This window comes from Lampetra fluviatilis, chromosome 57 (assembly GCF_964198595.1).
Source record: "Lampetra fluviatilis chromosome 57, kcLamFluv1.1, whole genome shotgun sequence".
NCBI classification, from domain to species: domain Eukaryota; kingdom Metazoa; phylum Chordata; class Hyperoartia; order Petromyzontiformes; family Petromyzontidae; genus Lampetra; species Lampetra fluviatilis.
In genome coordinates, this window is record NC_136331.1 from 4,053,723 (window position 1) to 4,076,073 (window position 22,351).

General features: G+C 54.9%; 1 protein-coding gene across 2 annotated transcripts in view; it reads right to left on the reverse strand.

Annotated features, from left to right (window-relative positions):
• Window positions 1–717: 717 nt before the first annotated feature.
• Window positions 718–22,351, reverse strand: part of MYO6 (myosin VI) — an 82,082-nt gene continuing 60,448 nt past the window's right edge. The window contains exons 29-31 of one of the 2 annotated variants that reach the window (XM_078880340.1): window positions 18,786–18,917; window positions 3,028–3,249; window positions 718–2,344 (exon numbers count right to left, since the gene is read on the reverse strand). In XM_078880340.1, coding sequence (XP_078736466.1) covers window positions 2,145–2,344; window positions 3,028–3,249; window positions 18,786–18,917 — 554 coding nt within the window. In that variant the 3' untranslated portion in view covers window positions 718–2,144. The remainder of the gene's footprint in view (window positions 2,345–3,027; window positions 3,250–18,785; window positions 18,918–22,351) is intronic. The other variant, XM_078880341.1, reaches the window with a different exon arrangement.

The following is a 22,351-nucleotide window of genomic DNA, read 5'->3' on the forward strand; positions in this document are numbered from 1 at the left end:
CCGGCTTGGGCGGTCGGGCAGAAATGTTTGCATCGGCCGAGTGCATCCGTGGGCCAAAACAGTTTGCGAAACGCCAGGGGCAAGTGATCTCTTCCTTCCGATATTGGGAAGGCAATGGGGAGCCGTGCACTTTTAAATCATCATCTAGATTGTCAAACTAATTTCGTCAGAACTGTTGTTGTGTTTAGTTTGTTGCCTCCCCCCCCCCACCCCACCACGCCTCCGATTCAACACTCGTACACACGCAGAGAGACGCCCACGTGGGACTCCGGCCGGCGGTGGCGCAGCAGGGAATGGTGGCGGCCGTCTCAGTGAAGCCGCATCCGGTGCTACCACCGACACGGCCAATGCGTGCCACACTGCTTCAAGAGGGTAAAAACCTCTCCCCCCCGCCCGCACTGCCACCCGATATACGCGAGAGAGAGACGCGCTCGCGGTTTAATCGGGGCTCAGCTGTGCACTCAAAAGCTTGGGGGGGGGGCATCGTCTCCTTTTGGATTGGCTGGGCCCTTTGAACACCGGTACCGCGTTCGGCACCAACGTGGCTGGTAGAAGCGGTTTCATAGCCACGGATCTCGGCGAGATTTCCACAAAGATCCCGGACACGCGGCACGCGCCGTGCGCCCAAGTCGACGCCGCGACAAACGACCGTCGGCCGCCGTCAACCGTCGACGCCGCGAGCTGCCGATCGCCAAGCACAGATTCGCGATTTCGAGTTGAGGTTTTATATTACTATCAATTTTATTGTTCAAGTTGCGAGACGAGTTCGGACTACGGATGCGACAGTGTGCGACTTCGTGGCCGCGTGAGAGGCTGCCAATCGGAGGCGAGAAGCGTGACCGAGCAACCAATCGGAGCTCGGGGTGGGAAGCAGCTCGGTGACGTTTGCAACCTTGGCCCGGTCAGACCAGCTGATGTGAGAACCAACTGACCAATCGGAGCCAAGGGCGGTACGCAATCGATATTAAATACGACATTCAACCAATTAGATATCAGGACGAGAAAGCAACTCGACCGCGCCGTCAATTTTCGAGAGCCCAAAACCCAGCCAATGAGGGTTCAAGGGGCCAAACATTCAACCAGAGGTGCAACACAAGAACCAACCAATACAAATTGACAGTGCTCAGAACCAACCAATGAGGAATAAGGTGTCAGAACCGACCAATCAGAGATTAATATGTGAAAACAAAATCAACTTAAGGCATGACAATCAACCAATCAGAATTCAAGACAGAAACTCCAACCAATCAGAACCCGGGAATGCGACACGCTTCTGGAGAAATGCTTGAGAGAGTGCGTCGTAGTGTGATAGTATCAGTTATTTGTTTAACTCGGTGACATTCACTGTGATCATCATCATCATCAGCTGCTGCTGCTGCGTTCGAGAGAGGTATTACGAACAGCACCACAAGGCAATTCACTACGACAAACGCCTCGTCGAAGTCCGTACACGAGCATTAACATTATCCCGGGGTAGTAACGCAGAGTGCGGCAATTACAAACTCCCACCGCGGCAATTACAAACTCCCACCACATGCAGCTAAGCAGCAACAGCTGGCCCCCGCCTTTGACGGGGCGAGCAAAAAGACTAACATCACCAACCCCCCCCCACCTCCACCCCCCCCCCCCCCCGTTACCAGCTCTAACCTACACACACTGGGGACCAAGGCCGGGTGGGGGCTGTACCACTCGTGTGAAAGGGCCGATCAAACGGGCAGCACGCACAGCATTTCCGTGGGCTACGTGCGAGCGTTGTGGCAGCCTGGCCCAGACCAACGCGGCGGGTGCAGCTGGATGACGATGCAGCAGACGCTATCGGGTGACCCTCGCGGGACAGACGGACTGCGGCAATATGTCCACTTGTGCTTAATTTAAACTGTGTTAGCCTGGTGCGGGCCAGAGCGGTGCAGAGCAGGCCGAGCCAGGTCGAACCAGGTCCGGCTCGGGAAGGCCCCGATGCTCGGGCGTGTGAGCTAGGGCGAGCGGGCTGGAGCTAAACTGCGTTGGCCTGGTCCGGGCTAGACCGTAACAGAGTAGGCCGAACCGGGCAAACAAAGGTCCGGGTTAGACTAGGCTACGGAGAGGCCCGAGCGTGTGGGCCGGGGTTGCGGGAGGGAGTCTACTGGGTGGCCGTGAGCGCCAGGCTAGGATCGCTTGGCCTGCAGCGTGGCTGTGGCGTAGGTGGGGCGGGCCTGCTTGTTCTCGACGGCGCGCCGCAGGTACTCCACGCCGCCCCACTGCTCCCACACGTCGTCGAAGCCGCGCGGGAGGATCTCGGCGCCCTGCTTGCGCGTCAGCCCCGTCTCCTCGAGGCTCAGCTCGCACATCTCCATGTCGTCCTTGCCTGCGCGCGCCGGACGGACACGCACACGGCAACGGTTGTGGCGGGGCGGGGTGGGGGGAGGGAGGGGAGGGAGGGAGGGGCGGTGAGGGAGGGGAGGGAGGGAGGGGCGGTGAGGGAGGGGAGGGAGCCGTGCACTGTCGTAGTTGGGGACGACACTGCACAGTGGTTATTCCCCGCTTTGGTAATTTTCGTGTAATTTTCAAATTTAGCTGAATTTGGAGCCCGATGCCGGCAGACAGCGGGCTGCGAGCGGGCATTAGCCTGCCCGTAATGGGCGACGTTGCTATGGGGCTTCCCAATTAGGAAATTTGCGGTGTCATTTATCTAATTTGGAACAAGACGCCTATTTTTATTTTTTCCAAATAACGTCACGCGATCTTCACCGTCCACCGTGCCACGAGACCGCACTGGGCGAGATCTCGACACCGCCACGGTCACAGACTGCGAGGGTGGGGGTGGGGGAGCCGAGTGGAGTTAGCGAGCACCTACTCAGCCCGGCACGGCTCACGGAAGGGGTCAGGGGATGGCCTGGGTTGCGTTGGCCTGCGGCCTGTGCCAGTTTAACCCTAAATTTACCCCCCAATCCCCCCGCGGCTAACTCCTTGGTCCTCTTCTTCCTCCCCCGCCCGTACCCGGCGGTCTTCACGCAGCGGCGACGCCGTCCCCCTCCCCCCAACACTCACCGGCGACGAGCAAGATGGGCGGCTTGTCGGGGTGAAGCTCCATCTGCCTGGCGATCCACTGGCCGTCGAAGTGCGCGTACCACCAGCCCTTCTTCTTGTTGTTCGGGTCCTTGTACTGGTCGGCCGGGCGGATGAAAAGGATGCGGAAGTAGCGCTGGGGCCGCCCCTGTGCCGTCTGGGGCTGGCGCGGGGGCACCGGCGGCACCGCGCTCATCTGCTCCGCTGCTCCGCACGGGAACCCGCGCACGCACGCACGTGAGATTACACACAGATCTACAGATGCATGTGCAACTCGTCGTCGTCATCATCATCATTAGGCGTTATCCACAACTCCCCCCAGCACCATGTCCCCCGACCCCCCCGCCCCCAAGCCATCACCGCCGCTCACGGTCTTGCGATGGGCCTAGGGGAGAGGCCCGTGGTTAACCGGTTCGGACATCGCTCGCCACCAATGCCGAGCCACAGCCGGGTCGCCGGGGTCGTAACGCAGCGCGCAAACCGCTGCGCCGCCGCTCCCCCCACAGTGTGCGCCGCACAGGCACAGATAAGGACAAAGATCCCCCGTGTAGCCTTAACAGAATGTTGGCGCAAGTGCTGTTAGCGAGCGTCTATGAAAGCCGACAAGGCACCCGAGGGGGTGGGTCGCCACCACCACGCCCGGCCGCCTTTGTCTCCCCAGTGGCGTCGTTTTTACACATCGCACCAGGCACTCATTTGAGGCTGAGTGGACCTAGCGGAGGCCCAGGACCGGTTCAGATAATCGTCACTGGTGTTGACCGTGAGCAGAAACTCGGGTTACCAGGTTCGTAGCGCACTACTGCTCCCCACAGACCCACACGCACGCACCCACACACCCACACACACACACAGCGCTCCCGCGCAAACGTGGTCTCTTGTGACCGCACTGACAGCGCTGGCGTGAAAACCAGACGCTACTCATTTGAGACGGCGTTGACTCGGGGGAAGCTCGAGACCGTAATTGCCACCAGCGATGTGCATTCACGGACGGCAAATCAACGGCATGGCAAGCGCGGCGCGCGCGCTTTTTGCTGAACACACCATCAACTTCCTCGCTTGTACATACGCGCAAGCACGCACGGCACTGCTGCCACTGCGCAGGACAAATTCGTTTCTCGGGTCATTAACCTTACGACGATGTCTCCAGGCTAGAGAGAGGCTTGGCAGAAGTTGATCTTCTCTGCTGTGAGGCCTCACCACGCAAGTCGGGACCCAGGATACTAAACTATAAAAAAAACTATAACAAATTTATTTTACCAGTTAAGGCCCACTGAGCTATTAGCTTGTTTTTCAGAACCGAGCTGGCCACAAATGACATCTCAACGAAGTGGCAATTACAGCAGCCAAATCTAAATAATCAAAACACGCGGAATTTCACATCGCAGCTACCGTGAGAGATTGGCGATGGCTTGGGAGGGAGGCCGTCATCCAGCAATGGATTGATCGTGGCGGATGGGTGAACAGCCGGGGCGATACTCAGTACTGCTGGTGGTCCCAAGCCATCGGTGGAAATTACACATTCCTATGGCAAGGGCCTGTAATACCAAGGGACACCTACTGTTGACTTTCCCACTGAGTGGTGGCACACGTTGTAGATAAACTGGAAGAATGAGTGATTAGGGTGATGGTGGTGGTGGTGATGGTGGTGATGTTGGTGATTATGTGATGTTCATAATAAAGGTCTTTGGGTTATATCGTTTTTTGGGTTACACGGTCCAATCCAAAAACCTTTATGATGAATTAAATTGGTCGCGGAAGCCTACGTGTTAAATTGTGATTGGATGATGATACTGCTGCTGTTGCTGATGACGATGATGACGACGACGATGCTGCTGCTGCTGACAGTGATAACGATGACGGCGGCTCCTGTTGCCGATGATTAATCATGACAAAAATAACAATGATGACTGACGATGACACTACTGCTGCACGTATGAATGTTGAACCTCTTTCGCACTGCACGTAGCCAACCATGCTCATTGCAGGTGCGGGGAAGGACAACAAACTAAACATAAAAAAAACGTTCTTAAGGAATTAGTTTTCAACCTAGATGATTTAAAAGCGCATAACTCCAGTGGCTTTCCTAATCGTGGAAGCAAGAGTGCGTTCCAGGTGGCCGCAGAAGCGCATCTGAAAGCACGCGAAGCAGTGACGGTCTTCGTTCGATAGCCAGCTAACGACGATGATGAAGATGAGCGTGCATGTCGACGGCATCTGGAACTTCTGCTACGCGCAATGACGACGGCAGAGGTCGCAACCGGGTACCCGATACCCGTACCCTACCCGATACCCGGCTACCCGTACCCAGCCGGGTACGGGTTGCCGTTTGCGACCCTGGTGCGGCCGGGTACATGTACGGGTAGGCCGTGAGTCACTGGCGAGTAGCCGTTTGTCACTCATTTCGGGTAGGGTACAGGTACGGGTAGGGAACGGCTACCCGTACCCGGCCAGGTATGGGTACGGGTACCCATTTGCGACCCTGGTGTGGCCGGGTACGGGTAAGGAATCAAAACCTGTTTGCGACCTCTGGACGACGGCGATGATTACACGACAGGTGACCGGGGGGCAGAGTCAGTTTGACCCCGCCGGGATTTGAACTCTCCCCATCTCTTGAGGCCGTGTACCCTTCCCGCTCCGTGCGAGCAGCCAGGCTCGGGAATGGTTCGCTCGCGATAAGAGGCGGGAATAGGCCGCGTCTCCCACCGCAGAGATAGCGCTCGGGTGATTAACTTGATTAATTGAATGACGGATTAGATGCTCCCCCCCCCCCCCCACGTAACCGCACTTGATCGGGTCATTATGATACAATCAATTATTTGGGTAATTGATCGCGTGAGTCTTGTCCGGCCGGACGTGATGTGTACGTGCACGCGCGGGGGAGCAACGGCGCGTGCCGAGGTGAGCGCGCGCCCCGGCTGCGAAAATCGGCGGCCCGAGTTCGATTCCCGGTCACGGCCGCTAACGCCGGTGACGATTGTCTGGGCCGGTCCCGGGCCTCCTCTTGGTAGACTCGGCCTCAAATGAGTACCCAGTAGAATATGGGCACATCAGCACTGGGGAGACCAAGCCGACCCGGGCGTGGTGATGGCAACACAACACAAAATGTGCCCCGTAATGGCCTTCATAGACGCTCGCTAAAAGCGCTTGCCAAACAGTCTGTGTGGACGACACAGGGAATCCTTATCTTTGTTATGAAAAACTGATCCCGCTGCTGGCTGTTTGAGAGAGTCGGTGGCCTACTTGCTGTACTGCGTGCATGTGTGTGTGTGCGTGTGCGAGCATATTTCCTGCTCACGATGATTCCATCTGTCCGCGTTTCCCCGGAAACCACCTCTGAGAATCCCTCCGCATCTCGAGAAGGTCCATAAGGTGTTTGACTGGATGTCAAAACTTCACATCACACTCTTAACAAAGTATGTTTTGCTATTCCTCCATGCGACATCGTCACCACTGCTCTGGCTCCATCAGTATGTGATCCACCACCCCCCCTCCTCCCACCACCCCCCCCTCTGTCTCAACCAAAACGGCTCTCAGAGACTGGAGAATCGAACCCCATAGGGAGTTCAGTATCAGGAGGCCAGAACGATTGAAATACAAAATATATTAAATAAACTAAATATATCTTTTAAAATATACAGATTTTTTTTTTTGCGAAGTGGCTCACCATCACGTGGAAATTTACATCAGCCAAATACTCTAAGCGTGTTACACTGATTCTGAATGTTGGAGGGAAATACCAAAAGACCCAGAGAAAATTCCACGCGACATGCAAACTCCGAATATACAGCAGCAGGCGTCGGGGTCAGGATCGAACCCGCGACCTCCTGCATACCAGGTGAGGGAGATAAGATCTCACCGCCACGGCGCCCCAACTCAGGAAAATGCTCGCCAGCACCGTGGAGCAAAACGTCGGACATTGCGCGCGGAGCAACGCACAGCGACACAACAGGCCTCGGGGGTTGGGATCGAACCCACGACCGCCTGCACACCAGGCGAGGGAGTTAACATCTCGCCACCGAGACTGCCCGTGAAGAGCATTGCCAACAATATAATTAGGGCTCTGTACACGCAGATCGGTAGACGTAATCAATTACGTTGGAGCGCGGTTATAATCAATGGTTATTTTCACACTAATTGCCCTACAACCCCCCCCCCCCCGCCCCCACCCCACCCCGCTGCCCCCCCCCCCAACCCCTTCTCCTCTCTCCGGCTTGATTGAGATGAGTGCGAGCACCCCCTCCGCGCCGGAGACGAGAGTTAAATAACGACAGGAGGGGCGAGCGGGTTGGGACGCGGATGGAGGGGGGGGCCCGGTCGATGCCTTCCCCCCCCCCCGTAACATCACCCCCCACGTGTGGAGACTCGGCGGGATATTGATTCGTGCTTACTTGCTGTACTACACTCAATCATCGTAATAATAGTATTTTTTCCTAAACAGGTAAGGCCCACTCGGCAACATTGTAGCTCAGCTACATTGTATCTCTTTTCTCAGAAGCGACATTGGCTATTGACAAATGGTGATTCTAAACGTGGAGGGAAAACCCAGAGGGATCCAGAGATGAAGCCACGCGACCACAGATAGAACCCAAGATCTCCTGCATACCAGGCGAGGTAGTTAACATCTCCTAGCCACCGTGAGGATCATGATAGAGAGAGAGACACGCAAACTCCAAATATACAGCAGCAGGCGTCAGGGTTGAGATTGAACCCACGGCCTCCTGTATACCAGGCGAAATGCCTGACTAAGACCGCATTGGCCAGTGCCGTGGACTTGTGATCTGCGGGTTATTGTGGCCTCAGCAACCTGGAGATGGGGGGATGTGGTGACCAGTGGGAGGGTGGGCGGGAGGGGGGGCACGCATAGGGAGCACGAGTCGTGATTGGAGGGGGGGTGGGGGGCGCCATACAGAAGAGGTTGTGAACCAACAACACGAAAATCTCTCGACAAAAGATGGTTCTTTCCGGGGTGAGATCGTGTAAAGATGCACGTGTCGTTAAACCCGCCACCACCCGACACAGCCAATTAGCGAGGTTTGTCACGTAAACACAAAACAAATCTGCGACGTGGCGAACGGATCCTTCATCTCGTGACCACGCAAGAAGCACGGTGGGGATAACGCTGTGGGGGGGCGAGGGGGTTTGGGAAATAACAACAACAGCAACAATACCCCACACTCCCAAGCGCACGCGCACACACTCACCCCGCTGAGCAAACACGACCTTTGCCCCGACCCCGCACAGCACATGCGTCTAAATCGGGGGGCTATCCGCTCTGCCTTTAATCCCCACTCCCCCCCCCCCACCCCGGGGCCTGTGTGAGCTCGCGGGCGCTCTCCCCTAACGACCGGACACCCACCGACCCACAGGCCGACCTCGAACGCCCCCTTGGGCGAGAGAAGCCGACGCCTTTCCCTCCTCTCCCCGCGCGCGCGCGCACGCACGGAGACTCTGTGAGAGATGGCGAGATCGCGACTGTGGGGGTGGGAGGAGGACGGTGGGAGGGGGGGCAGGTTGGGGGGGGGGGCAGGTTGGGGGGGGGAGGATTTGCCAGCGGTACGGCGGCGCGAACCGTCGCTTTGTCTGTGGCACGGCACAAACGCAGGGCCCATCCACGGGGGAGTTCGATTCCCAGCCCAGGACGCTGTTCTCTCCGTGGGCCAGTTTGTTCTTCCCCATCGCCCACTCGCCCCCTCTCGCCCCCTGTCCTCCGTGAGGTTACACCTCTGGGATTTTTCTCGCCGTTGCTTAAAAAAACAGGCGCCGCATGCAATTGATGGTTGCTCACAAATTCGCCCCCGCCCCCTCCCCACCCCCCACCGTGTTGGGGAGCTTACCGAAAAAAAAATAGCGGTTGGGATTCAGTTGCTACGCTTAATCCCAATTGAGTAACTTGCGGGTAATTGCTTTGGCATCGGGGATGTTTTGGGCCAATACCTGTTACGCTGCGTGTGCGTGCGTGCGCGCGTGGGGAGCGGTGGTGTAGCGTTTGGCGCACTGCGCTATGCACACTCGGCGACCCGAGTTCGATTTCCGCTCACGATCAACACCGGTGACGATTATATCTAAACCGATCCTGGGCTTCCCCTAGGTCGACTCAGGCTCAAATCAGTACCTGGTGTGCAAACATCGCCACTGGTGAGCCCAAGGAGGCCGAGCGTGATGCTGGCCACCCACCCTCTCGCGCGCCGTGCCGGCCTTCATAGGCGCTACTCGCTAACAGCACTTGCCCCATTGGTCGGTTAAGGCTATACGGAGGATCTTTATCCTTGCTCTTAGCTATGGGGGCAAACCAGAGACCTCAGAGGGAATCCACACACGACAGGGTTGAGAGAGAACAAACAAAACTCCACACAAAGCAGCACCCAAGGCAGAATATCGAACCCAGGCCCCCCTTCCCTTGTCACCGCGGCAATGCCTCCCGCCGCCCCAACACCGCAACAACCATCGGCATCGTCAAATTTGACATCGCGTCGCGAGCAATTACGCGACGGCAAAGCCACGGCCGTGGCCCGTGCCGCTGCGTTTGTTGAGCTGGGATTTCCGCGGCCGAGTGAGTGACGGCAGATGATTGGCTCTGGGGTTTTGCGGGCGCTGAAGGTGGGCGATTCGGAGCTTGTTCAGAGGAGTGTGCAATCAAAACAAGACAAAGATCCCCCCCCCACCACCTCCCCCGTGTAGCCTGAATAAGCTTTGGGGCAAGTGTTGTTAGCGAAGAGCACCTATGAAGGTCAGCACTGTGGTACACGAGGGGGTGGGTGGCCGGCACCACGCCCGGCCACCCATGTTTACACACCGCACCAGGTACTCATTTGAGGCCGAGTCGACCTAGAGAGGCCCAGGACCGGTTCAGATCATAATCGTCACTGGTGTTAGCGGTGAGTGAGAATCAAATTCGGGTCGCCGGGTTCGTAGCGCAGCACGCTAACCCCTATGCTACCACTCCACCCTGCGCGTGTGTGTATATATCCGTGTGTATAGTATCTAAAAAGACAAAGATACCCCGCATAGCCTCAACAGACTGTTGGGGCAAGTGTTGTTAGCGAATAGCACCGATGTAGACGGCATGGCACACGGTGGGTGGCCATCACCACACGCGGTCGCCTTTGTCTCCCCAGTGGCGACGTTTACACACCGCACCAGGTATTCATTTGAAGCTGAGTTGACCTAGGAGAGGCCAAGGACCAATTCAGATTATCGTCACCGGTGTTAGCGGTGAGCGGGAATCGAACTCGGGTCGCCGCGTTCGTAGCGCAGCATGCGAACCCCCGTGCTACTACTGCACCCTGCGTGTGTGTGTGTATATATATATGTGTGTACAATATTTACGCACGTACACACAAGCACACATCCATCCATGGAGCCAATTACACAAAGACACAAACAAGCTACCTTAGCCATGAATATACTCACGTTGACACGTACGCACGCATGCAGCCACGAACACAACGCACGCTAAGTGACACAAACAAATCGTACAGCATACGTACGCAAACACCCAGCCACAACTAACACACACAAATGCCTGACCGCTAATACATACACACACACATGCCCGCACCGCTAACACACACACACATGTCCGCAGCGTTAACACACACACACATGTCCGCACCACTAACACACACACACAAATGCCCGACCACTAACACACACACACACACATCCACACCGCTAACCAACACACACACACATGCCCACACCACTAACACACACACACACACAAATGCCCGCGCCGCAAACCAACACACACACACAAATGCCTTCACCGCTAAAAAACACACACACACACACACAAATGCCCAGACCACTAACATATACACACACACAAATGTCGGCACCACAAACACACACACACAACGACCCGATGGTGACGCGGTGACGCGTTGGCCCCAGCAGCGGCAGGTAGCGCATTCGCCGCTCTTTGCAGAGGTTCGACGTTCGAATTCCGGCAGGCAGCCCCGGTGAACACTGCGGTTGCGCGCCATTAACTTAGTAACGGTGCATGCACTAACGCGTCATCCGCTTGGCTCGCGGCGGGGACGTCAATAGATGCCTGTGACTGTCATTCGCAAGAGTAGATGGAAAACTTTGCCACCGTTGAAAAATGACACATGTTTGAAAGAAAAGTGACCTGGCCATCAGAAATGATAGCTCAACGAAGTGGAGTATCGTCATCGCGTGGAAATCTACAGCAGCCATGCTTTTTGAGGTTCAAAAGCCAGAGGACCCGGAGAAAAATCCACGCGACCACGGGGAGAGAGACATGCAAATTCCAAATATACAGCAGGCGCCAGAGGTCAGGATCCAACCCACGACATCCTACATACCAGGCGGGGGAGTTAACATCTCCTAGCCATCATCATGATGATGATGATGATAGAGAGAGAGACACGCAAACTCCAAATATACAACAGGCGCCAGAGGTCAGGATCGAACCCACGACCTAATGCATACCAGACGAGGTTGTTAACATCTCCTAGCCACCGTGATGATGATGATGATTAAGAGAGAGACCGCAAACTCCAAATATACAGCAGGGGTAAAAGGGTCGGGATCGAACCCACGACCTCCTGTACACCAGGCGAGGTAGTTAACATCTAGAAGCCATCGATCATTGCCCCCCCCCTCCCCCGACTGACACACTCATGGCCCTAGGTCTCTCTTTGCAAATGAGAGCCATCCACAGGTCTCCCGAGTGTGTCGCCCCGGTCAAAATTAAAATAAACGTCCGGCAGAACGCCCTCTGAACGACGGCAATTGATTCCACGAAACCGCTGATTAAGTGATTCGGTCGTTAAGAGAGTATGGGAAATCCACTTCTGAGGCTTAATTAATTCCAATAGCATCGAAAGTTACACTTTTTCACCCAAAAAAAGGAACTTCATAATATGTAAACAATGGATATTAATACATAAGGATACTAAAAACATTATAAACACGTAACGTTAAAAGAAACACGGTTAATTAATGCATTAAATAATATTTACTGTAGCTACAACAGCCCATCATTAACAGGGGAATGGTCGATAAGCGATAACAGTGGGCTCTATGGAGGCACTACACTGCTATAAACTACACCACTATACACTCCACTACATTATACACTACTATAAACTACCCCACTATACACTACACTACATTATACACTACTACACACTACACTACTGCACACTACACATTGGGCTCTATGGAGGCACTACACTACTATAAACGACACCACTATACACTACACTACATTATACACTACTATACACTACACACTACACTACTGCACACTACACATTGGGCTCTATGGAGGCACTACACTACTATAAACTACACCAAAATACACTACATTATAAACTACTATACACTACTACACACTACACTATTATAAGCTACACCACTATACACTACACTACATTATACACTACACTACTACACACTACACTGCTATAAACTACACCACTATACACTACACTACATTATACACTACTATACACTACTACACACTACACATTGGGCTCTATGGAGGCACTACACTGCTATAAACTACACCACTATACACTACATTATACACTACTATACACTACTACACACTACACCACTATACACTCCACCACATTATACACTACTACACACTACTACACACTACACATTGGGCTCTATGGAGGCACTACACTACTATAAACTACACCACTATACACTACATTATACACTACTATACACTACTACACACTACACTACTATAAACTACCCCACTATACACTACACTACATTATACACTACTACACACTACACTACTGCACCCTACACACTTGGCTCTATGGAGGCCCGTCGTTAAGCGACTAGTCGTTCACAGGGGTGGTCGTTTAGAGGGCTTCCACCGTAATCCCATCTCACCGATATTCACGGAGCACCTTTGCTAAACCGAGGATCTTTAAACCAATGATTCACTTTGTAAGTGGCATGATGATAATCATTTGAAGTTAAGGATTGGAGCTATTGCAAGCGGCGGTGCAGTTTTGACGGCAGAGCGAGAGGGACTGATCAGGAAGGGTTGGGGAGACGCCTGGTCGTAGCTTGTGGGAGGGAGGTGGGGCGGGCGACAGAAAGCTGGGGGGGGGGGTCTGAAAAGTAACGAGGCATCATAATTATTTTTTTACCCTTCTATCTGGAAACAAAACTGACACCTTTTTACAAGGAGTCATGTTTGCATAGACCACAATACCTGCAGTCATAATGCAAAAAAAAAGGACAGTGCACATTATCAGAGTTATGTTTTTTGTTTGCATTATGACTGCAGGTATTGTGGTCTATGCAAACGTGACTCCTTGTAAAAAAGGTGTCAGTTTTGTTTCCAGATAGAAAGGTAAAACAAAATTATCATATTTTTACTGGCAAATGAGGTTCCAATGGTGTTAACGAGGCATCGTTGCATTGGGAAGACAAAGGGGGTCAGGTGAGAGATGGAAGCCACGGAGGGGGGGGGGTGCAGGAAGGGGGCTACCAGCAGCTTGAAACACGGCAGGCTCAAGAGCACAACACGTGGGGGGCTAGGAACACAGCGTCGCGCGGACGTCCATTCGGAAGCTCGCAGCGACGTGAACCCCGGATCGCGTGCGGACGTTTCCCGTGACCCCTCGTGACCCCGCATCTGCTGGAGGCTTCTACATTCACCAACAGCAAATAAGTAAGCAAACAAAGCATTACAAATGTGATCGCATCCCCCGAGTGGCCACAATTAATTGAGAGGCCAGCGGAGGGAGTGAAACTTAACACCGCTCAGTAAACACAGAGGCGATGAGATCCCCCGTGTAGCATTGCAGACTGTAGGGACACGTGCTGTCAGTGAGCACCTATTCAGACTGAATAGGGTATGCTGGGAGTGGCGTCGAGGAACACGGCCACCTTTGTCTCCCCACGGCCGATGTTGACTGCACCGCAGTACGTGCCCGCTGATGGGAGGAGACTCCCATGGCATCGCAAATGGTAGCTCAACAAAGTGGTTTATCATCAACATCGTGTAGAAATTTCTAGCAGTGGCCAAACACTCTAAAACGCGTGACGTTGATTCTCAATGTGTGAGGAAATATAACCGGAGGACCCGGGGAAAAATCCAAACGACCACGGGGAGAGAGACACGCAAACTCCAAATATACAGCAGGCATCAGGGTCAGGATTGAACCCACAAAGTCCTGTATACCAATCTAGATTTGAAGTTTTCGTGACTGCAGGAATCCATAATCTTTGGTTCTTTCGGTAAAGTCACGTAGGTATTAAATAAATAAAATCACGACGTTTCGGGCGCAATACAAGTGCCCGTCATCAGGTGGAAACAACCCCAGCAATACCAGGCGAGCAAATTAACATCTCCTCACCACCGAGGCGAGAATGAGAATTAGCCAAAAAAAATCTGAATATGAGCGGGATCCTCCTGAAAATGAGTCTTGAGAGTCAGCGAGGCTTTCCGAGGTAAACAAAAAGCAGCAGCAGCATCGTGCTGATCATTATCATCACGGGCAGCCTGGCCAACAGTCAAGTCCGCTTTTGTCGGGATCGAAGCGCCAGTGCGATGGGGGGGGGTCACAAGTGCACACACTGCACCAATTGCACAAAGACAAAGATCCCCCGCATAGACTGGAGCAGACTGTTGGGGCAAGCTCTGTTTGCGAGTTGCAACCTACAAAGGTCGGCACGGTACAGTCACACACACCCGCTTTGTTACGGCTTTAAGGCAGCTGCCAAACAAGCATTACTATTACAAAAAGACAAAGATCCTCCATATAGCCTTAACAGACTGTTGAGGCAAGTGCTGTTAGCGAGCACCTATGAAGGTCGGAACGGTATACGAGGGGGTGGGTGGCCAGCACCACACCCGGGCGCATTGTCTACCAAGTGGCGATGTTTACACACCGCACCACATACTCATTTGAAGCTGAGTCGACCTAGAGGAGGCCCAGGAGCGGTTCACATAATCGCGGTGTTGGCCGTGAGCCGGAATCGAACTCGGGCGCCCGCTAACCACTACGCCACCACTTCCCACCGATAGCGAGCAGCAACCTACAAAGGCCGGCACGGTACACTCACACACACCTGCCTTGTTACGCGGTAGATTGTCGGCCTTAAGGCAGTTGGCAAACAAGCATTACTATTACACACACACACACGCGTACGCACGCGTGCAAACACACACAGTGAAGCATCATCACCCAGGAGGGACTGACCCCGCCTGCTTAATACTGATTCAGAATCGATGGCGTGCACTGGTCAGAATTCCAAATGTTCTATCCCTCGAGGAGGCCTTAGTGAGTGGAGCGGGTCACGGCACCAGGCACGTTACACAAACACGGCCGGATTCGCCCCGCTCTCTCCGTGACTTTCTCAAGGCCAAACCACCCCACGCGCAAAACCGCGCTGCGAGTGTTGCAGTCACCCCGTTACGCGGGCAAGGACGAAGATCTCCCCCCACTCCCCGCCGTAGCCTTTAACAGACTTTCGATTTAAAGCTTTCGTGACTGCAGGGATTCATCTTCTTGGTTCTTTCGGTAAAGTCACGTAGAATGGAAATAATAAAATAATAAAAATAAAACATAATAAAATACAATTCTCACGACGTTTCGGCCACAATGCAAGCAGCCGTCCTCAGGTGACGGCTGCTTGCGTTGTGGCCGAAACGTCGTGAGAATTATTTTATTATGTTTTATTTGTATTATTTTATTATTTCCCTTCTACGTGACTTTACCGAAAGAACCAAGAAGACTTTAACAGACTGTCGGAGCAAGCGCTGTGAGTCTGTGTGTGTACGTCGAACTTCTTTTGCACCGTACGTAGCCAACCGCGCTAATCGGCAGTTGGGTGAGTGTGTGGGTGAGTGACTATGCGAGTAGGTGAGTAGGTGAGTGACGACTGTTGTTTTTGCACCGATCAAGTACACACTCACCCGCACGCACATATACACACGCACGGGCTCAACCATACACGATCGCACACACCCCCACACAGTCAGAAATACTCACCCACGCACGCACATATACACACATTCCGCACGTATACGCTCACACACACCCAAAAATAAAGACAAATATCCCCCGAATGGCTTGAACAGGCTGTAGGGACAAGTGCTGTGAGCGAGCGCCCTATGAAGGCAGGGATGGCACACGAGAGGGTGGGTGACCAGCACCACGCCAGACCGCCTTTGCCTCCCCAGTGGCGATGTTTACACGCCGCACCAGTTACTCATTTTAGGCTGAGTCGACCTACGAGAGGATCAAAAGTGGTGAAAATAATCCGTACTGGTGTTGGCCGTGAGCGGGGGAATCGAACTCGAGTCACCGGCTTCGTGGCGCAAACCCCCTAACCCGCTGCACTACCACTCAAGACACACGCGCACACACAAAGATCCCCCGTGTAGCCTTAACAGACTGTAGGGGCAAGTGCTGTTAGCGAGCACCTGTGAAGGCCGCAACGGTACACGAAGGGGTGGGTGGCCAGCACCACGCCCGATCGCCTTTGTCTCCCTAGTGGCGATGTTTACACATCGCAAAATGTTCTATCCGTGGTAATAATGCGCTTCCACATCGCACCAGGTACTCATTTGAGGCTGAGTCGACCTAGAGGAGGCCCAGGACCGGTTCAGATAATAGTCACTGGTGTTATCCGTGAGCGGGAATCGAACCCGGGTCGCCAGGTTCGTAGCGCAGCGCGCTAACCGCTACACTACTGCTCAAGACACACGCGCACACACATACACACGCGCACATACGCGCACACACACATACACGCGCGCATGCAGCACATTTGTGCTCACACTCAATGCGCGCGACTCGCTTCCAGGACGGCAGTAAACAAACACCGCTGGAAAATGCGGTGGTCCAACGTTGCCCGGAGGCTGCCGGGCATGCAAGTGTTATCTCCCCCCCCCCACGCAACAGCGCCGTCTGCAAATCCCTTGTTTGTTTATGCATTATTTTATTACGCTGCACCCGTGACCGCGCCAGGCCACCGTTACTTCTGCACCCGTGCCAGCGACAGAGAACCGCGCGGGGCGTCAGGTAAACCCGCCGCCGCCGCCACCGCCCTCGGCGGAGAACCGGAACCGGCGCCGCCCCCGAGGTTGCCGGTTCCATTCCCCCCAATCTCCCGGCGCGGCGGCTGAAGAAACAACGGCGCAGGTTTCTGAAAAACTGCCCCTCCACGCCCTCCGCCCGCGTTCAACCCAGCGGGCGTGAATGTGTTCGGCGGAAGGTCGCGTGCAGTGGGGTAAAGCGTGGGTCGCTCTCCAACCTCTTCCGTGACGCCAGGCCAGCGCGGAAGAGTAGGCCAAATCCCCTCTGCAGTGGGGCTCCGTCTGGAGCGAGCGGTGATGCGAGTGAGCAATTTCAGTCGTGTGCCTTTACACATTCACCTTTTACGAGCGTGCATAAGACAAAGACGCGAGCGAGTGAGCGAGTGTGCGAGCGAGCGCGCCAGCCAATTTAACCTCCGCATGTAAACCTTGTGACACCACCTGCCTGCTCCTGTGAGCGGTGTCATCCACTCTGCAGCACACAAGGCACCGTGGTAATAATACACGGAGAAGGCGTGCACTTCCACACACGCGTGCACGCATTTGTCTTGTGTGCGTGTGTGCATGGGTGTGGTTGTGTGTGGATGTGTGTGAATGTGTGTGTGTGGATGTGTGTGGTTGTGTGTAGTTGTGTGTGTGGTTGTGTGTGTGGTTGTGTGTGTGGTTGTGTGTGTGGTTGTGTGTGTGTATGTGGATGGGTGTGGTTGTGTGTGGATGTGTGTGGTTGTCTTTGTGGATGTGTGTGTGTGGATGTGTGGTTGTGTGCGTGTGTGGATTTGTGTGCGTGTGTGGATTTGTGTGCGTGTGTGGTTGTGTGTGGCTGCGTGTGGATGTGTGTGGTTGGATGTGTGTGGTTGTGTGCGTGTGGATGTGTGGTTGTGTGCGTGTGTGGATGTGTGTGACTGTGTGCATGTGTGGTTGTGTGTGGTTGGATGTGTGTGGATTTGTGTGGTTGTGTATGTGGATGTGTGTGGTTGTTTGTGTGTGGATATGTGGTTGTGTGCGTGTGTGGATGTGAGTGGTTGTGTGTGTGGATGTGTGTGATTGTGTGTGTGGATGTGTGTGGTGATGGGTGTGGTTGTGGTGGTTGTGTGTGTGTGTGCGGGTCGTGTAGCACTACAAACCCGGTGACCCGAGTTTGATTCCCGTTCCCAGCCAACACTAATGACGATTATCTAAACCGGTCCTTGGTCTCCCCGAGGTCGACTCAGCCTCAAATGAGTACCTGGCGCGGTGTGTAAACATCGCCGATGGGAAGACAAAGGCGGGCGGGCGTGGTGTTAGCCGCCCACCCCCTCGTGTGCCGTTCCGGCCTTAATAGGTGCTCGCTAACAGCACTTGCCCATACAGTCTGTTAAGGCTATACGGGGGAGGATCTTTGTCTTTGTGTGCGGGTGGGGAGCGGTAGTGCAGTGGTTAGCGAACCCGGCGACCAAAGTTAAAATTCCCGCTCACAATCAATAAATACACAGTGGCCAATATTAGCACCGGTCCCGAGCCTGGCGAGATGTCGTAAACAACATCGGCGCCGGGAAGACAAAGGCGGCCGAGCACAGGCGCTGATCCGCCCACCCCCTCGTGTGCCGTCCCAGCCCGACCAAGCGCTCGCTAATGGCACTTTCCCCGCGACGGCCTGCGCAGGCTACGCGGGGGGGGACCTTTGTCTGTGTTCTTGCGTGAGCGCCCGTCTCACCGTGATCCACTACGGCCTGCGGCGCCCTCTGCTGCCCGTCGTCGCTGCGTTTCTTGTTCTTGGCCTTCCACGCGTGGTAGACCTTGAGCCGGCGGTGGAACTCCTCGCGGCACGACTCCAGCAGGTCGATGTCTGCGCGCAAGCCACACACACACAGACGCACACACTCGAGCTCAGCCTTATACACATTTTTCCACTGGCAGATCAGAGCCACCGAGTCGAGCCAGCAAGGAAGGGGGCAGGGGGGGGCGGGCTGGCACGGTACGGGTCGGTTTAACAAACCGGCGACCGGACCGTGCCACCCGCGCTTGCCTCGTGAGAAGACGTTCAAATCTGGCTCGGGGTCCAAGCAGGGCCGGGGGGGCTGAGGCTTGGGGGGTAACGACGCGGTCGTTTGCCGCGTGCGACTTCAGTCGATACGCCGCGAGGGTACCGATCGGCACGGCCGAGCCGTGAAGCGTTATGTCCGCTCGTAGCAAAGGTTTTGCGGTTCGGAACCCTGCGTCCCGCTCCCCCCCCCACCCCTTCCCAGGGGTCAATACCCCCCAGGGCGTGTTGACTGTGGACTGCACTGCACACGGTGGATGTGAAAGATCCTGTCGGTTTGATTCTCAAGAGGAAGTAGCGTGCGCGCGCCCGGCGTCACGATCCAAACTCGCAGCAACATTTTTTTTTTAATCACATCGCAACATCGACCCCCAACTCTCCCCCCCCTCTCCAACCCCCTCGCGTCCGTCTCTGAAACACGGCGCGCGTTTTGCCAAAGCCTCGTGTTGCCGTTCGCGCCGCGTAAATACCGCGCCCGCCGACCCTCCCGCCGTGGTTTATTCCACGCGGTGTGGAATCGAACCCTGGTTTTGGCTGCAACCGCGCGCGCCGGGACCCAATCCTCCCGACGCGAGGAGCCGCTGCTGCTCAATCCTCCCCCCAGCCCCCCCCCAACGGCGTTTCGCCGCCGCTCGTTTTATTATCCACGGCCTCCTCCGGTGTTTACGCCGATGTCTCTCTCTTGCAACGAGCGAGAGCGAGCGAGCGAGCGAGAGAGATATTTCATCTCAATGGGCCGCGGCAACTGCTTCTCGCATTAAAATCCCGAGCCCTTTATTACGCGTCGGACAGACGGAGCGAGAAGAGAACAACGCGTGAGAATGGGGAGCCCTAAATGAAAGCTACACGAGCTCGTGTAGATACAAAGACAAAGATCCCCCCGCAGCCTTCAAGAGACTCGCTGGGGGGCAAGTGCCGTTCACGAGTGGCGTCTACGGAGGCCGGCACGGCACACTCAGGGGTGGCCAGCCAGCGCCACGGCCGGCTGCCGTTGTCTCCCTGGTGATGAATGTTTTTGAGGACCGCACAGGTACTCATTTGAGACTTGGCTCGATCTTGAGGAGGTCCAGGACCGGTTCAGATATTCCCAAACGATGTTTGCCGTGCGCGGGATTGGAATTCGGGTCTCCACGAGTGCGCCCGATTCCTTTCAGAGTTTAATTGACCTCGGTGCAAAGGGAGGAAAACGTAGCTCATCGCCAAGATCTGCGGGATTAGAGATAACCCCCCCCCCCACACACACACACACAGTGTGGCCCAGTCTGGCACGCGCGGAAGGACCGTGAGCGCAAGAGTCCACAAAAAACAATTCGGAGGATCGGTGCGCCGTTCCACGCCGGCTTGAGACACCCGGCCAAGAACCCCGAACCCCACGGGAGAAGTCCTGCGACCGCGCGAGGCCTTTTGTGGGGCAAGAACAGTTAGACTGCAGTGCTGCAGCATGATGAGTGAAGAAGACTTCACATGGTCGTCATCGTCTCTTCCGGTGGTAGCGGTGACGTAACGTGGTTGGGCACGGGCCCTGGTGCATGCAATGAAAAAAAACTAAACTATCTTTTTTTTTACCAGGCAAGACCCTCTGAGCTATGTAGCTCTTTTTTCAGAAACGACCTGGCCATAAACGAAGTGGCTTATCGTGAGGAAATGTATAGCCACAGCCAAATACTCAATGTGCATGCTGATTCGACATGTGGAGGGAAAAACGGGAGGACCCGGAGAAAAATCCATGGAACCGCAGGGAGGGAGAGAAAGAGAGACACGCAAACTCCAAATATACAGCAGGCGTCAGGGTCGGGATTGAACCCAGGACCTCCTGTAGACCAGGCGAGGTAGTTAACATCTCACCACGGAGAGAGAAAGACACGCAAACTCCAAATATACAGCAGGCGTCGTCAGGATCGGGGTCGAACCCACAACCTCCTGTAGACCAGGCGAGGTAGTTAACATCTCACCATGGAGAGAGAGAGAGACACGCAAACTCCAAATATACAGCAGGCGTCAGGGTCGGGATTGAACCCAGGACCTCCTGTAGACCAGGCGAGGTAGTTAACATCTCACCACGGAGAGAGAAAGACACGCAAACTCCAAATATACAGCAGGCGTCGTCAGGATCGGGGTCGAACCCACAACCTCCTGTAGACCAGGCGAGGTAGTTAACATCTCACCATGGAGAGAGAGAGAGACACGCAAACTCCAAATATACAGCAGGCGTCAGGGTCGGGATTGAACCCAGGCCTGCCTGTAGACCAGGCGAGGTAGTTAACATCTCACCACCGTAGTGCCCTGAAACCAATCAAACGGGGCACCCTCCCCCAACCGCCTTCCTTCGATCCCCCCCCCCCCGCCCCCCCACCAGATTCCGACACCTGCACCCCTCCGGCCCACAAACCCCGGTGCAATTGGTCAGGTTGTTCTTGGTTGAGGATAGACGGGGTGTCCACCGAAGCGGATGGTGGAATTTCCCACCATGGCTTGGGGATTGCAATGGAGATGGTTCTCCACCCCAGCAATCTACTGAGCAAGCGAGCGGGCGAGCGAGACGTCCAGACGTCGGTGAGACGCTGCGGAGACGGAGACTGAAGCAGACACGGGAGCGGCGGTGGCGGAGGGCATTGGCGAGGCGAGGAGAGCGGAGAGCTGGGAGAGGATAGCGGAGAGTGGACAGCGGGGGAGCTAAACCACGGAGAGAGGCTCCAGCCAATAGCGTTTAACTAAAACAGCTGGCCATGACTCCCAGTAAATCACAATAATTTGTTTATGATCAACTGCCCTGGCCAGTTCTCTCCTCCACTTAGCAGCGTCAATACATTTCAGCCAAGTTTAATGTCCTCAACAAATTGGTTTGCAAAGGAGAGAATTAATATTAATTCTTAAAAATGTTCGGAGGAACCACATGTGCGAACAACGCTGCCACAAGCGGCGTGACGGTCGGCGCTGGTTTGTTCAATGCCCCAGCAACATCGTTCACCCCAGCTGCGTAACATGGGTTCGCCACGGGTCAGCGTAACATGGGTTTGCCACGTTCAGCGAAGCATGGGTTCAAGTGTGGTAGAGCCAGGCCGAAAAAAAATCCCATCTACACGCGGAGGGCGGCTTCCGCCAGCAGTGGTGAGGGCGGGCGAGTGCCGGTTGGTTGGGCCTTTACCCTCGCTCGCTCCCATCATGCCGTGCGAAACGTACGAGCTCGCCCACACTCGGGCGGCAGGCAAGGCTGGCCCTTACTGAGCATCTGTGATTCC